The following is a 16,257-nucleotide window of genomic DNA, read 5'->3' on the forward strand; positions in this document are numbered from 1 at the left end:
ACGCGGGGTGGCCGGGCGCACCCTTAAAGATAGGGTGAGGAGCTCGGTCACCTGGGAGAGGCTCAGAGTAGAACCGAGAGGAGCCACCTGAGGTGGCTCGGGCATTTGTTTCGGATGCCTCCTGGGCGCCTTCCTAGGGAGGTATTCCGGGCATGTCCCACCGGGATGAGGCCTCGGGGAAGACCCAGGACACGCTGGAGGGACTATGTCTCTCGGCTGGCCCGGGAACGCCTCGGCATCCCCCTGGAGGAGCTGGAGGAAGTGTCTAGGGAGAGGGAGGTCTGGGCATCTTTGCTTAGACTGCTGCCCCCGTGACCCGGTTCCGGATAAGCGGAGAAAAATAGATGGATGGAATTGCAAAGCCACAGAGAAAGCACTGACCTAAAGTATAATTAATAGTGAATAATTAAATTTGGTTGTCAAACAAACATTCTAACCAGCTGGATTCTATAAATAACCATGTTTTCATGATATTTAGTGATCAAGTCTATGTACTGTAGCGTCTTATAACCACACTAGCTGCAGGGCTCTGTGGGTGACAGTCTGTCAGTTAATCATTGCTGGTTCACCATTAATGGTCCCCAGTGGACAATTTTTATTACATTTATTTTATCTGACCTTTATTTTACCAGAAACATCCCACTGAGGTTTGCAGCCTTTTTTTTCCAGGGAGCCCTGGCCAGAGAGTGGTCCTCAACCTTTCCTCTGGCACCACCACTTGGTTCAGAGTGAAATATCTCAACGCAGCGTGATACAAACATTCATAACCTTGTTGGACTTTGTTGAACTTTCTCTTTCTTTCTCCTCTACCATCAAAATATTAGTTTGTCCAGTACTTTGCTATATTTGCTATATGTGTTTTTCATAATATTTGATATTTAAATTCAATTCAGTTTAATTCAATTTATTTGTATAGTGCCAATTCACAACAATCATCTTACAGCACTTTACATAGTAAGGTCTAGACCTTACAGGTAAAACCCAGCAAATCCCCCTTGAGCAAGCAATTGGTGACAGTGGAGATGACAAGACTCCTTTAACGGAAGGAACCCCGGCTCTTGGTGGGTGGCCTTCTGCCTCAACCGTTGTGGTGAGTGGATAGAGGATAAGGCAGCAATAACCTCTCTCTCCCTCAGCCTTTCACAGGCTGTCCATGGACACTTATTTTACAGCTAACTGCTTCCTATACTGGGTGTCAATGGGCATTACACCGGCAGAGCTGCTAACCTGGCTGAGTAAATAAATTCTTTAAAAACCCCATAAAAAATCATTTTGTTTTAAGGCTTTGCTTACCTTTTGGTCTTCTATGATCATGAGTGCAATTCAATTTCTCCACTGTACAATCTGATTTGGACAAATGTCTGATTCTGACTAAAGGGGCCATGTGACCAGATGCAGGTCCTAAGGGCTTCTCCCTGCACAGTTGACTTGTGGTCTCATTTATCAGATTAAAAAAAAAACTACAAAACATGAATGCGCATGCATGTATTACGGTTGGTCTGCACACACATTCAGACATTACAGCCAATGAAACTGGCAACTATCTGGCTGACCCAGGTTTTATGCATGCAGATTTATCATTGGCCATTAAAAATATATTTGATTCTAACTGGGATGGTTCCCTACTGCTGGTTTCCTCTAGAGGAGTCCAGCTCCTTTTACAACTACTTTCTTTAACCTTCTTTGCTGCTCATAAAACACTAGCTCTCTCTTCACCGCTGCCAGCTGCCCCCCTCCTTCCCCTCTGTCTCTTCTACTGTATCTCTCCATCTATTCTGACCTCTGATATGATTCTCTTTGTATAGTGTGTTTGTGTTTCTCCTCCTCTTGTTCTTGCCTTTTTCTTTCCCCTCTGAACCAATTTTGCACAAATACCATCTCTGCCCCAAGCCATTTTTTTCCTCCCTCCTTTCTGAATGATCAATTTGTCAAATATATCTGACAGTTTGAGAATAGGCAGAGTTCTCAGGCTTGTACTTTAAACCATCCAGGGGTCTGAGAAGGTGAACGTTCACACAGTAATGAGCTTTCTTAGGGATTTTTAGAAAAAACTTTCACATGTTTTTAGTGGGCAGTGGCCTAGAGTATTTTAAAATATGAAAAGGGTATTATAAATCAGACAGCAAAATCCTATTTGGATTAAACTCTTATTTTGAAGTACCCAGGAAACATTTTATATTTCTCACTTTTTTAAAACTCATAATGTTTTACTTGTATTCTGATGTAGAATTTGAAACCAGTACAGTATTTAATCATCTCTGTTATAAATGTTTTGTGAGTTTTCTGGCATAGAAAAATAGAATACAGTATATTCACATTCGAGAAGCTATTATCAGGAAATATCTGACACTTTCAATTAAAAATACTTAAAAACTTAAAATGATACATCAAGTTACAATCAGAAGGTCAATCAACACTTTTGCTATTATTTCCTGCTATAACTAATTGTCAGCTAATTGACTGATCATTCAGTTATTTCAGGTTTGGAGTGCTGGCCAGTTTCTGGCTACAGCAGGAGATAATGAACCTGCCTTTTATAACACAGTTCAGTATGGGTCTAATAACAAATTTAGGCCCTGGGACACCCTAGAAGGGTAATCCGGGCATGCAAACCCCTTTTTGGGTTCCCAGTTTACATAGCTGGACAAGCAGGTCAGATTATTCATCGTATTTTTTAAACACTATGTTTAACACTGATGGCTTCAGTGTATGCTGAAACCCCATAAACTAATGTAGAAATGCTCCTTTGCTTGGATGTTACCACTGGGTTATGTTACTGTAGACACTAAGATATTTGTCTTAACATTCACCCTTCTCTTAGTTAGAGTTATGTTATTGTGTTGCCAACATGTTGAGGAAACTGCTCTGCACAACTCGGACTACAAAGCTATCATTTGGAAATCACTGTCAGTTGCTGTTATGGGAGTTTCTGCAAGACCATTTTTGTGCTAATAAAATTCAGAAAGAAGGTATTTTGGTTATTCATTCATTCATTTTCTACCGCTTAGTCCCTGAACGGGGTCGGGAGCGGTTGGCCGGAGCCAATCCCGGCCAGCAATCGGGTGAAGGCAGGGTACACCCTGGACAGGTCGCCAATCCATCGCAGGGCTAACACATAGACAAACAACCACACACACACACGCACTCCTATGGGCAATTTAGAGACACCAATCAACCTAAGCTGCATGTCTTTGGACTGTGGGAGGAAACCGGAGTACCCGAAGAGAACCCACGCAAGCACGGGGAGAACATGCAAACTCCACACAGAAAGGTCCCAGGTGGGGCCCGAACACAGAACCTTCTCGCTGTGAGGCAACGGCGCTAACCACTGCGCCACCGTGCGTATTTTGGTTATTTTTTATTAAATTAAAATTGCATTGATCTTTTTATTTTTCTTGGTATATGCTGTCTTCATTACTGTTTTTGTTCTGCATTTGGCTGAACGCTTTGTTTCTCTACAGTTGCAGGGAATTTATTAAGATGCTCTGCAATAAATTTCTGAGAGACACTACACAACACAGCGCGAAGTCGGACCATCAAATGTTCCATTACTGACTGCACTAACAAGAACAGGAACAAAGCACGATGCTAATGCACATGTCAGATGTTATAATCCAAGTATGACTGCACTGTGTGTCACAGGGATTCTCTTCAGATCATTAAGATTTAACATAAAACACAGCAAATGTTCTGAATATTGCATTCAGAAGACATACATGGAAATGTACATTTAATTTTGATCATCCTTGTGCCTGTTTCTTATCGCTAACTGCCCTCCCTCTCTCCCTCCATCGCTGTTGCACTCGCCTTCTGTTTCCTCAGCTCTGTTATCTATTTTGCGACTTTCCTCAGGCCATTTCTTTGTCCACCACCACTGCTTTCCTCCCTCTCTCTCTCTGGTTGACCTAGCACCGGTTTCATTTCCGCTTGGTTGTCTGTCTGTCTGTCTGCTGTCTTTTTGGGGGGCCCAATCTCTTTTCCAATCTCTCTCATATATGCTCGGTGAAGCCCCATGCATGAGAGAGGAACTGCGTGGGTAAACACACAGCAGGACAGATACAGACGAGGCAGACTAGTATACTGTAAATATATTCATGCATACAAACATGCACTGACAGATGAGTCTGAGTGCCGACTGTGCTGTCTGTGCTGACATTATAGCTGAGACTTGGTAGTCAATTAGGCAACAAATTAGTCTTAGTTGAATGACACATTATTAATCAGCTGGAGGGTTTACATGGTTAGCTACTTGCAAAAGTTATTCATAAATGTCACTCACAGCCTTAAGCTCTTTTCCATCTTCATACAGTAAACACACACTTAATCGCCACCTCCAAACTCGCATCTTCATTCAGCATCTACATTTATTATGGTGACGTTGTCCACACAGTCATTCTGAGAAACAGCCACTGGTACTGCTTGGTGTTAAGCAGCATGAGAAGGAGAAACTGTAACACTGGCACACTCCTAAATGAGAAAGCTGATGGAAGAAAGTCATCCTAACTCACACTGTCTGCAGTCTGTGCAAGTCCTTTAGAAACTATCCCTGACAGTCTTTTCAGCAGAGACAGTACATATGAGCTACGCAAGTGGATCTGCATTATGGGACTCAACATTGTACAAGACAAGAAACCTTAGTCAAATTAATCCATTTGAGATTAGGGATTCAACAAGACTGTTCCAATAATGTTGCAAATTGTAGTGAAAAGCCTCAACTGTGCACACAAACATATGTAATTGCTGACTACTTTCCAAAGCAAACTGTACTTTCTGTTTTCTTTTTTCCAAATAATTCCCTGCCTTCCAGGGCATAAATCCTATGTTGGTATGAAAATAAGCTTGCAGAGAATTGCAAATGATGGGATGGAAAATCCATCACAAAAATGTATTATGTTGTAAAATGTTCTGTTAGAGGCAGTAGCTGTAAACAAAACAACATTTTCACAACTCTGATTATGATGTAATCAAGATCACTTGGCTGATTTGTTTTACTTTTTTTGTGAACATGTCCTGTTTCCTGTTGCATTATCATGTGAGGATGAAAGTGACAAAATTAATCAAATTAATTAAAATGTAATTAAATTGATAACATTAGAATTAATATAGTTAATAAAGCCAATCAAATATGTAGTGATATGGATATACCCAGTGTTGATGCTGAGACAGTTTTACAGATTAAAGTTTAATTTACAAACCTAAGGGAATGGAAATGCTCAGAATGCTAACAGTGCTTAACTGCACATGTCAGCAAACATTTACACATATGGAAAAACATTTTTAGCCATTTTTGTTTGCACCTATTGAAAGCAAGTCCAGTATTCTCTTTTTTGTTTGATATTTGGTCTCTACCAGTTCCTATGGGAAATATCTGGCTCTTTACCTGCTACAGTAATTGTTCCATATTCCCCAGCTAGTCACTGCTCATGTCCCTCTGATGTTTGCTGCTTAGTAGGTAGTGTATAGTGAATTTTTAGCATTGTCTCTGTTGCAGACAAAAAAAAAAAACGATGTATGAGCGAGCAAAGTTATGAAAGAAATTATTCTAAAATGTGGGGTAAATTAATTATGCTCACATTTGGATGTGTTTTGGTTGTATTTGGACCTTAAAGTATTCACAAAATGCTGCAGCAAAACTAATTTCAGTGGCCAAAGACAATGAACATAAAGAAACATATTTAAAAGCAATGCATGTGGAGATAGAGGAGGAGGAGGAGGAGGAGGTGGTGAGTAATCTTACCATCGTCTCCTGATCCTGAGCCGGCATCTGCAGAGGAGAACAAACCTAGTCATTAACCAGAGACTCACACAGGCACAGTCATTAGCTGAATAAGCGTGTCTGCATATGTAAATGTGTGTCTAGGCTTGTTTGAATATCTGCCTGTGTGTGTGTGTGTGTGTGAGAGAGAGAGAAAGATGCTGTATGTGCTTGTGGGTGTGTTTGAGCGAGATAAGATTTCTCTTGCAATACAGTAATGCCGAAAATGACACCGAGAGTCAGATTTTAATAGAAAAAAATGCTGGAAAATAGAAAGGAGGGTGTTAGTGAGATGGAAGCTGACCTGAGGCTTTCAGCATCACACATCCTCCCCATTCAGTACATTGATGTGACCTGTGGACCTTCAGTAGTAGGACATGTTGTCACTGTGTTTGTCTATTAGCAACTTCCATGGCTTTCCCACTGAATCTGTGTAAAGCTCCCTCAAACACCCTGAGCTTACTGAACTGTTTAACAATATGGCCGTGAAAGCGATACCGATGAGCACTTTGAGGAACAGCCACCGTGTAACTTGAGCCACAGCATAAAGCGATCTGCTATAATGCACAGGGCCGGAGACCATGCAGGGCCTCAGAGGACTGCAGGGGGATAATAGCTCAGCTCCATCTGAATACCCAAGTGAGGAGGCTTTTTGAGAAGAGGTGCACACACTATGTTGATTATTGGGACCATCGCTGCTCTAGAACAAATGGAGTCTTACCAACATGCTGTCCTGATACTGATACTTTCATGACATAAGCTTTGGTTCAATAAAATACATTTCTGCTGAGGCAAAAACATGTTTTCACTGAGATATGTCTTTGTTGTCAATGCAGCAGATGAAAGCTTAATATAATAATAATATATTAACAATATTTTCTAAATGAGTATATTAAATTGAATAATTCAGCCCCTAAATATTGCAATTTTGGTTAACATTTGTGAATGATAAAATAAAATAAAAGCTCAACAAAAAGCCACTATAGCACACAGTCGCTGCAGTGCCTTTCCTCCTCAACCCATAGACGGTCTGAAGACACTGACGAACACATACGGGCTAAAAGATGTTATGGTGATTTGTTCCTGTGTGAATGGATGAGAGAGTCAGTTTTACTTTATTGGACACAGTAAGGGAGTTACAATCTGAAAGAGGGGAGCTGGTTTACTATGTTGGGAGTATGCTGAGTCAGAGCAGAGCTGACAGGGACAAGTGTACTTGTGACATTGTGACAAAAAGGTTGCTGGAGTTAGCCTGGCTAGCAGGTTAACAGGAGCCTTCTACAAGTTGTAAATGATACACCTCTTTATGAAGCACTATTACTGTCAGTCAGGCACTCGCTGCCAGACATGCAGCACCATCACATAAATAATATAGCTGCAAAAATGGGAAGATGAGTATCCATTATAAGAGAATACTTATTGCTTTTGCTCCAGGTTTCACCTTGCAGGTTATACAGCTCACGGTATTGTCTCAGCTTAATTACTGGTCACTACCATATTGTCTGTTTTCAAAAATAATATGTTCTGGAGGCAGTGGTTGAAGAGGTACTCAGATCCTTTACTTAAGTCAAACTGCAGTACCACAGTGTACAAATATACTGTTACAATTAAAAGTCCTGCTTTCAAATGTTTACTTAAATATTAGCATCCAAATATACAACAGTCCCTGATGGACTAGTGGCTAAGATTCAGCGCTCTCACACACTGCCCTCCTACAGTGGGTCTTTTCTCCTTTTAGGTCTATAGAACTTGTGTGACTTTGAAACACGTGTAATACTAAATGTGCAGTGTTTCATGGAATTATTTAGCTAGGCTGTAGTAGGAAGGGGTTCATGAGAGATGAATAAAACCCTTTAGCTAGTATCTGGGCAGAGGTTCGAGGAGAGAGAGACCAGCTTTAGAATACATAACAAAATGGTCCAGGCTTCCTGTTTTACCTACTTGCCTGCCCAATGAAGGGTCACAAAGAGGAGCTACCACACACTTTGATTTTGTGAGAAGCACTGAAGAATGAGTGGGAGAGCAGGGAAGGACTACTGAAGGCAGTGGGGCTGGGGGGAGAGTGACCTCCATAGACAAGAGATGATTGGAGTGATTTTAGAAGAGAAGACAAGCTGAATGAAGAAGAGAGAAGCCTTGTAGGAGAACTGTTATTAACCTTACAGTGATGCATTGCACACATACTACACACACACACATCACTACTTATTTTTCCACCTTCAACTGTAAATGAAAGTTTGGCAGGAGAGACCCTGTGCAGAGCAGAGGTTGTACAGAACACCTTACTGGTCCTTGTAAACTAATGTTAGGATTTTAACAGAACTGTATTTACAGTGGATTTATCTGAGGTACACATACTCTGTGACACAAAACTAAACTTCAAATCCTCAGATGTGTAAATACATATACTGTATGTAGTACACATGTATAGTACTTGCCTGAATATGCAAATATAATAATTCCAAGAGCAAAGGGAGACAACATTTATTTCCTTACATTTTGCAATGTAGCACAAATCTGATGTTTGAGTCTTAATTTGAGATCCTCAAAAAATCTTTAATATGTGCAGCTTGTAAGGTTGCAGTAACTGCCTGGGGCAATGTAGAGTAAGGTTGTACCTCTAAAATTATGTTCTATCAAACCATAACTTGATAGGTACATGTTCATCTGAAACAGGGGGTGTTAATCTACTCACAACAGAAGTTGGTGAAATTAAGAAAGAATCTTATTATCTTACAGACAGAATAGCTTTCTAAAGAGAACAGCCCATGGGATCTCTAAATCCATTATTATATCCTACTTTTTGACTTACTAACTGGAGTAGAAAACATCCCATCACTGGTCTGCATTTGAATTAACCATAGCCATGTCCCTTCCTTAACATAACATGGAATTTTAGCTTTCATACCAGAAGCATACCTCATCTGCAACAACCACAACCTTTCATAACATCTTAAAGCCTCTAAACCTTTGTTTCAAATCTTAGGTATGTCTCTATGTGTTTAAATGTTCTTGATTACATGCTGGGTGTCTTTTATTAAGAGCATAGAACCAAAAAACTGAAACTAATCTGCTTCATCAGGACTGTGGAAATACCGATGACCTTTGTACTGTACACTACTCACTACTCTTACACTACAGATTTCAACATAACACGCCTCATGTAAGGTACTGTTATGCTGACTCATTCTCAGATCATCAGCCAAACATATGGCTCTTGTCAGCTGTCAGTGCTCAGCCACTGCAGTCGCACAAAACGGTGATTAAACATGTCAAGAACATTTTAACAGTGTGTCAATTAAATCCTGTCCCACCTTCCCATTTAATGACTTCCTGAAAACTGTTCACTTTGTGAACCGAGTTGGAAAATGCTATGTGAGCACTTGCCTTAGCTTAACTCGCTCCTTTGGGAAAAATAGACTGCTTGGTTTGTTTTGCTTTGCTAAGCTAATGCTTAACTGCTCATCTCTGCACTGGGCTAGCAATTAATGTGATAGGAAAGTGGTACCTTCCTGTGCTAATCAACTTTCACTGGCTTTGTACCACTGACAGCTCTTCCTGTTATTGACTTCTAAATCTAAGTTTCCTTATCTGCCATTGACAGGAAGGTAATAAAGGCTACAATGAAATGAAATAAAAGAATTGTAAAACTGCTTCTTCATCTGACAGATGTTTTATTGACAGATGTTGTATTGGAAAAGTCAATAATAGGCACAAAACCTAATGCCACAAACCTAAACCTCTATGCAGTACAGTAATGTGCACACGTTTCTATAGCAGCTGCTACAAGATTCATTTCCTTGGGGACAAAAAAACAGAAGGCACTGGTATCAAGTCATGTTTATGCCTCAGTGGTGTCACTTAGCATGAAATTGGCACCTCGGCAGACCTCCTGTTTACCGTTTGGAATGACAGCAGACTGTAATGTCTGGCCTTTTGACCTCCGGAGCCAGGAGAGATAATGAGCACAGATGAAACTGTGCTGTCAGATGGCTGTAACTGAGAAGGATCCTATAGAGTAAACAGAGAGTTAAACCTCCACCAAGGGCAACTCAGTTTCCCCATAATGCCATAAAAGAAATATTCCCATAATAGTTTGACCCCTATATATGACCTCATATGCTTAACCATGAAAACCTACTGCTGGCATTTGAAATTATGCTGATATTTTTATTAGTTTGAAAATTATTCAATTTAATTTTATTTGTAGGCTATGGCATCAATTCACAACAGCAAGGGCATAGTGTGGTCTAGACTGTACAGTATTACAGGGAAAACCCAACAAATTCCCCTTGAGCAAGCACTCAAGAAAACATATAATTGGTTTAGAGGTAAAACAAACTTCAGTGAGTGGACCGCAGGAAAAGTGGCAAAAATGTCACATGTCTACAAGCCTGTGTTCTACTTGTTCAACAGCTGTTTCATAAACTGCTCATACAGTCTGTTAGCGGAGGAGGTCAGCCCCTCAAGACCAATACAAAGAAAAATTCAGTGACACAAAGTAAGACGGTCTGCGTCAACCAATGAGGTTATGCTTGGTGACAGGTAAGGGAAGCACAGGGTTCTGACAGTGGAAAGGCGGCTACAATGCCAAGCTGGACAACTGGCGTCCTTGCTGACAGACTACTGTGCTCTTAATGAGATGTAGCTGCCTGCTAATGGAGCTAGCTGGGTCAGATAATGAGCACTCACAACCAGACAGTATGTGTACACTGTATATGTCTATGACAACTTCAAAACAAATTCTAAATTGGCATTACCTGGATAGTCTGACCACATATTCTCAATCTAAGTGTGTCAGGGTTGGCCGGTAAAATACCAACAAGGTAAAGGGCAGACTCTATTATAAGGCCAGACAAGGCTAGTCTGTTGGTAAGGCACAGGAGACACAGACACTACAATAGTCCAAGTAACAATCCAAATCAATAACAGTCCAGGTTCAATGCCGGCAAACAATAACATCCAAGGGATCCAAAAACGGGAGGTCAAAGAAGCCGGTCCAAAAGTCAGTACTGTCAGGGTCACCTGCCCTCTCTCCTCCACACACCTGCCAGCTATCCTCATTACCACCACCTGTTGTCACTCCTGCAATCACCAGATATCCTATATTTACCTCGCCTTCCTACCTGCCCACTGCCAGTTCGTTCTTGTGCCCACACAGACATCTAGAGCCACTCTCGTCATTCCTAAGACTGTTACCATCTGCCTTGTTCTTTATTTTTTTGTGACTGTTTTCAGTTTGCCTCTGTTCCCTACTAGCCTTCTTCTCGCCTGTTCCTGCCTTCAGCCCTCCTGCTTGGACATATACTCCCACACGACACTGTTTATCTCTGGACCTACTCCATTCTGCCATCGGACATTCATTCACCAGCCAGGTCGGTGCTCTCTCCCCCCAATCCTCTCTGCTCATTGTCACCTTCTGCCTTGTTTCTCTTCTCTTCAGCCTCAAACACCTCTACTCGACCAGCCTGTGAGTGACCTCCACGCTCCGCAGCTCGGCCCAGCAACTACCTTCTTCCTGCCTTCCTGTGGTCAACATCCATTCCATCTACACCCATTCTGGTCTCTATAGTTATGTCATGTTATAGCACTCCTTGCCTTGTACAGCACTAAATAAACACTGCTTATGGTGAAGTCAGCCCTCTGAGTCTGTTTTTTTTCTGTCCCACCACCTCACGTGGTGTGCGTTTACAACAGATACACAGGAAACATACAGCAATTAGGAGGGCTCGACAGAAATCGGTGGTCAGAACTGTCCGTGGTCAGGATCAAGAATTGCAGGTAACAAGAGTAATGCTGGAAAGCCTGTACGTAGGTCAAGAACAATCTGGCAGCTTTCCGCTGGGGAAAAGCTGCTTATGATGGGGTGAAAACAAGTGTGGACAACGATTGATGATTAAAGTAAAGAGTCCATATGCGGGGTGAGACAGAAACAGATTACCAGACTACCAAAGTCTAAACAGCTCATCCTTGAGTCCAAGTGGATGTTTGTGCCCATTTTCAAGAATATTCCCTCAAGATATTCCTGAGACATTGGGGCCATATAGACGGGGCGGACAACCCAAAAACATCACCGGTGCAGAAGCATAAAAAAACTACATAATTAAAATTAACACCTCTATAAACTCCATCATATGATTTAATCAAAGGTTTTATAAAACCACAAAATAGACATGACAAGTACTCCCTCAGTGCTCCCCTGTTTATGACTAAAATAAGGAGTGGAGAGTCAAAGTAGCATTATGAACACTACATCTAGATTTTCATTCACCAGCTTTTCCCCTAGAGAAGTCTCTTCTCTGATCTTTCCTATTCCCTGCACGGGAAACAAGTACTGGCATTGGCGAGCTGACATATATCCATTACACCATGTACTGATGCTGCTAATGGGATTTTGGTAGACGGAAATGGAAAAGATGACATGTGAGATTGGAAACAAGCAAGAACGAGAGAGAGAAAGCCAGAATGATTTGTTGCCGTAAATGTCCAGCTTGGCTACAGGAGTTCTTATATGACCACTGCTTAATACTGGCAGTGGCATCACTGATATTATGATAATTAAACATATTCCGCTGCTCCACTTATTTTAAGTCAGCTTAGCCGAGCGGTGAAGAAAGCAGAAAGGAAATATTTCAAATGTTGGCCATACATTTCCACATCAAAGGTTTGTGTGTAACATAAGAAGCTCCCACGCAGCAAGCTTGTGTTTACCTTTCAGACAAACACCATGCATTTCTGTATGTACCTTTGTGATATTCACAATTCCATATAATTCCATTTTAACCACTGACCATCAGGTTGATTTTCTATTATTAAACAATTTACATAAATTATCAGTAATTTAACATAAACTGGTGGTCAGCCATTAATTTCTTTTTACTGGTGAAATGGATATACAGTGGCTTCAGAAAGTATTCAGAGCCAACTGCTCATTGTACAATATAGTTTGCTGTAGATTTAATTTAAAATGGATAAAATTTCCATTTTGCCCATCAGTCTACACTCAACAACTCTATGACAAAGTCAAAACATATTTAGAAATGTTTGCAAATATAAGAAAAATTTGTGCAATTAAATGTCATTTATTACAACAGCCCTGCCATAGCATCCATCTTTATGATGCTCATAAAGCTTCTACATTTCTACATTTTTAGAAAGGCTTCAATTCAATTATATGTTCATTGTTGAAGGCAGTTCAAGGTGGTGTAGTGGACTGCATCATATTCAGAGATGTTATATGGAGACCTGTATATGTTACATCTTGTTTCTCTTGTTGTTTTATGAGGATTCTCAGTTTCCCTCCATTTTAGTCTATGCAGAATATCATGACTGGCCAGGAGATGAACCTCACTTGGACATCGTTGACAGCTCCTTTCCTTTGTTTTTGCTTCATATCCCAAAGTAGGTGATCAATCACCAATCATCAATGTTTTACAGAAATAAGGCACTCCACTCACTTTTTGTATTTTAATTAAGTAGCTGTCTTTTATTAGTATGTTTGTCTGGACCACAGCTGCATAAATAATGGATTTAACACTGCCTATAAAAAAAAGTTTAATTCCAGTCTTTTATTGTTTACTTGTTTTTCTCAGGGGGTGCCTGCATCATTTGGATATTGACTGTGTGCAGTTCTTATTCAATCAAGTTCCATTAATTTAGTTTCACTCCTTCACACCAAATTTAACACTAGAGTTACATGAAGTAAAACTAAATAAAGCATATAATAATAGTAATACACACATTTAAGGGGAATGTTAACATGTGGCAGGCAACATTCATAACAATATGCTCATCAAACTCTACAGAAATGAACAGTGGTTGGGCCTGAAACAGGGAAGTATAATGTTGCCTTGTTCTGAATAAATGCCAGCATAAAATGTACATCTGAGTCTAACACGAGACACTGAACAGAGCATACAGAACCACTGTCACAGTCTGTTTGAACATCCTTGTTTGAATCCTGCACCGAGTTCTCAAAACTAAAAGCACTGATTGTTGTATGGAAGCAAAGGCTCTTTATCTCTTCCCTTTTCAAAAGATACACCAATCTTTATCCTACACACTGGTTTAGACTAACACATCCTAAAACCCACAAACGGGCAATTTAGAGGGAGGCTGAACATGTCATGTGACTGTGCACGGCACTGCTTACTGTTTCAGACGCCACTGCTGTTACTGCACTAACATCTCCACATCAGTCGCCACATGTTCCCTCTGCTGAGCTGTGCCCATTCATGGGTCGCTGAATGGACCGCTGCAGGCTGCCTGTCACTGAGGGTAACTGAGTCAGCGACTGCTCAACTTGAGCTTAAGCAGTGATTCACATATGACTAAAAAGAATCAGCCAACATCACCTTGCCAGCTGACTCACAAATTCACAACTACACGCATGATTCAAAACATGACTCACTGCCTGGTAGATTCCTCTGTGGGTGCCGATGCTTTTTATCAGGTACATTGAATCCCCCATGTACAATTCATGACAGGGTACACAACTGAAAGGACAGAGAATGTTGCACAATGGCTTTAATTAAAGCAGTCACAGCTTACGCTCAGTCATCCAGATGGAAATAGGGTGGCTGTATGAGAATCCTCATTCCACTAATACCTACAGAGTGGGTTAAGCAATCACAAACCTTTCACAGCCAACTCCATAGCTCTGCATACTCTGAACAGTACTACTGGACTCCCTAACACGGCTAATGAAGTGCCTGACCTTTTCCGACTGAAGATGCTCACTCAGCATCTTAAACACAAAATTATATCAGCAAACACGAATCCCAGTTATGTAAGATAATTGCATCAAGTGCCTTTTCTTTCCAGTCAATGGTAAGATGGAAACAATAGGCAATACAGTCAATGAAAAGGTTATACAACAGGGAGCGAAAAGGAGGCACTCCCCACATATTAGGGATAAGCTACAACAAGCCAAGCAGTTGTTGAAAAATGTGAAAAGATAAAAACAAGACACAACCTAACCGGTGCTTGACACTGAGCAGAGGTAGGTTTGCCTCTCTGGAGTATCTTATTGTGTATTACAACAAAGGTATTATCCTGCAGGTGTAATGGCCACTTGCCAGGGGGAAAAAACATATTTTTCTGATATTCTGAAGATATACACTCACCAAAGTACAAAATATTGCACCAAACACTAGAATCAGCTGAGTCAAGAGCTGTCTTGTTTTTTACCATAACCATACTAAAGCTGGATTTATACATTACAGTCAGTGACCTCCAGAGTGCTATTATATACACCTGTGGTGTAGAAATTGTTGTACAGGTCACTGCAGCACTGACTGTTGTACTTCATCCTGTGTTTACAGTCTTCCATTTATTGTGATATGGAGCAACAAAGGTAACGATTTGGGAAAGATGGGATGCCAACTTGTCTTTTTATTTAAAAAAAATACAATCATCATAGCATATGAAAAGTAATTGTGTTTACATTCTACCCCACTCCTTCACTTAGATAAAAAGCAACAACTTCGTTTTGCATAATTTCTTGTGCTCTCCACATGCTCTGCACACAGTTCTGAAGCAGCTACATTTTTAGGGGATGTGTTTGGTACATAGGTTCATCAACACCTTGACAGAGAAGAATAAATCTAACCAGTGAATTTAGGCCACCATACCATCTAGCACACTAGGACACCAAAGCACACAGGAACAATTTTTAAAATGGTATGCTACAAGCTATACTATACTGTATATCGCAGATAAAATATACTATTCTACAACACCGGCAACCATGCAACAACATATCTACGACACACAATGTCATCAGATATACATCTGTGACTACAGACAAATATACTGTGCATACTGTCAAAAGCAAGTACACCAACACACCCTTTAGAATCTTTGATAAGGCAAAATATGGAATAGCTTCTACTGTTTAAATGTGTTCACAATAATGAACTGTACAGACGGATGGACAACACGAAAACATAATGCCTCCGGTATGGAGGCGTAACTATTAAGACAAGTCATTCTAATGACATTGGTACTGTAGTTGTTGACCATTTTCCAAGAGTCACTAGACATTGCTAGCTTATGTTACACACTATTAAGACAGTGTAACAACTGTATCAACATATATCAAAAGTATAAAACAATTCAATATAAAATGAAATGAAGTCCAACAAGTTAAATTTAACTTTTAACAAAAACAAAGTAGTAGTAGTTTTCCTGGACAAACAACGAGGACAGAGTCAGTGACTGTTTTTGCACATTCCCACACACTGAACACAATCAGTCACTGACAAATACTCAGTAAGTCCATACATGTAATGCTATCCACTCTCACTCCTAAAAGTTACCAAATCTAGCAAAAAAAAACATGAAGCTGGCAACACTACACAGTGGTGCTTTGAGCTAAATGGTAGCCACAGCGCGTTTACATGCTCATAATCATGCTGACACACTGAGGTTTAGCAGATAATATTTACTACGGTGTCAGGATCTTACTCTTACTTTAGTGTGTTGGACACAGTGAGGTTATA

General features: G+C 40.5%; 1 protein-coding gene across 1 annotated transcript in view; it reads right to left on the minus strand.

Annotated features, from left to right (window-relative positions):
- tmeff2a (transmembrane protein with EGF-like and two follistatin-like domains 2a) overlaps positions 1-16,257 on the minus strand; it is a 105,285-nt gene that overhangs the window by 49,324 nt on the left and 39,704 nt on the right. Inside the window, exon 4 of the mRNA XM_020611075.1 lies at positions 5,738-5,764. Within this exon, the coding sequence (XP_020466731.1) occupies positions 5,738-5,764 (27 nt within the window). The remainder of the gene's footprint in view (positions 1-5,737; positions 5,765-16,257) is intronic.

Source organism: Monopterus albus, unplaced genomic scaffold (assembly GCF_001952655.1).
Source record: "Monopterus albus unplaced genomic scaffold, M_albus_1.0 scaffold109.1, whole genome shotgun sequence".
Lineage (NCBI taxonomy): Eukaryota > Metazoa > Chordata > Actinopteri > Synbranchiformes > Synbranchidae > Monopterus > Monopterus albus.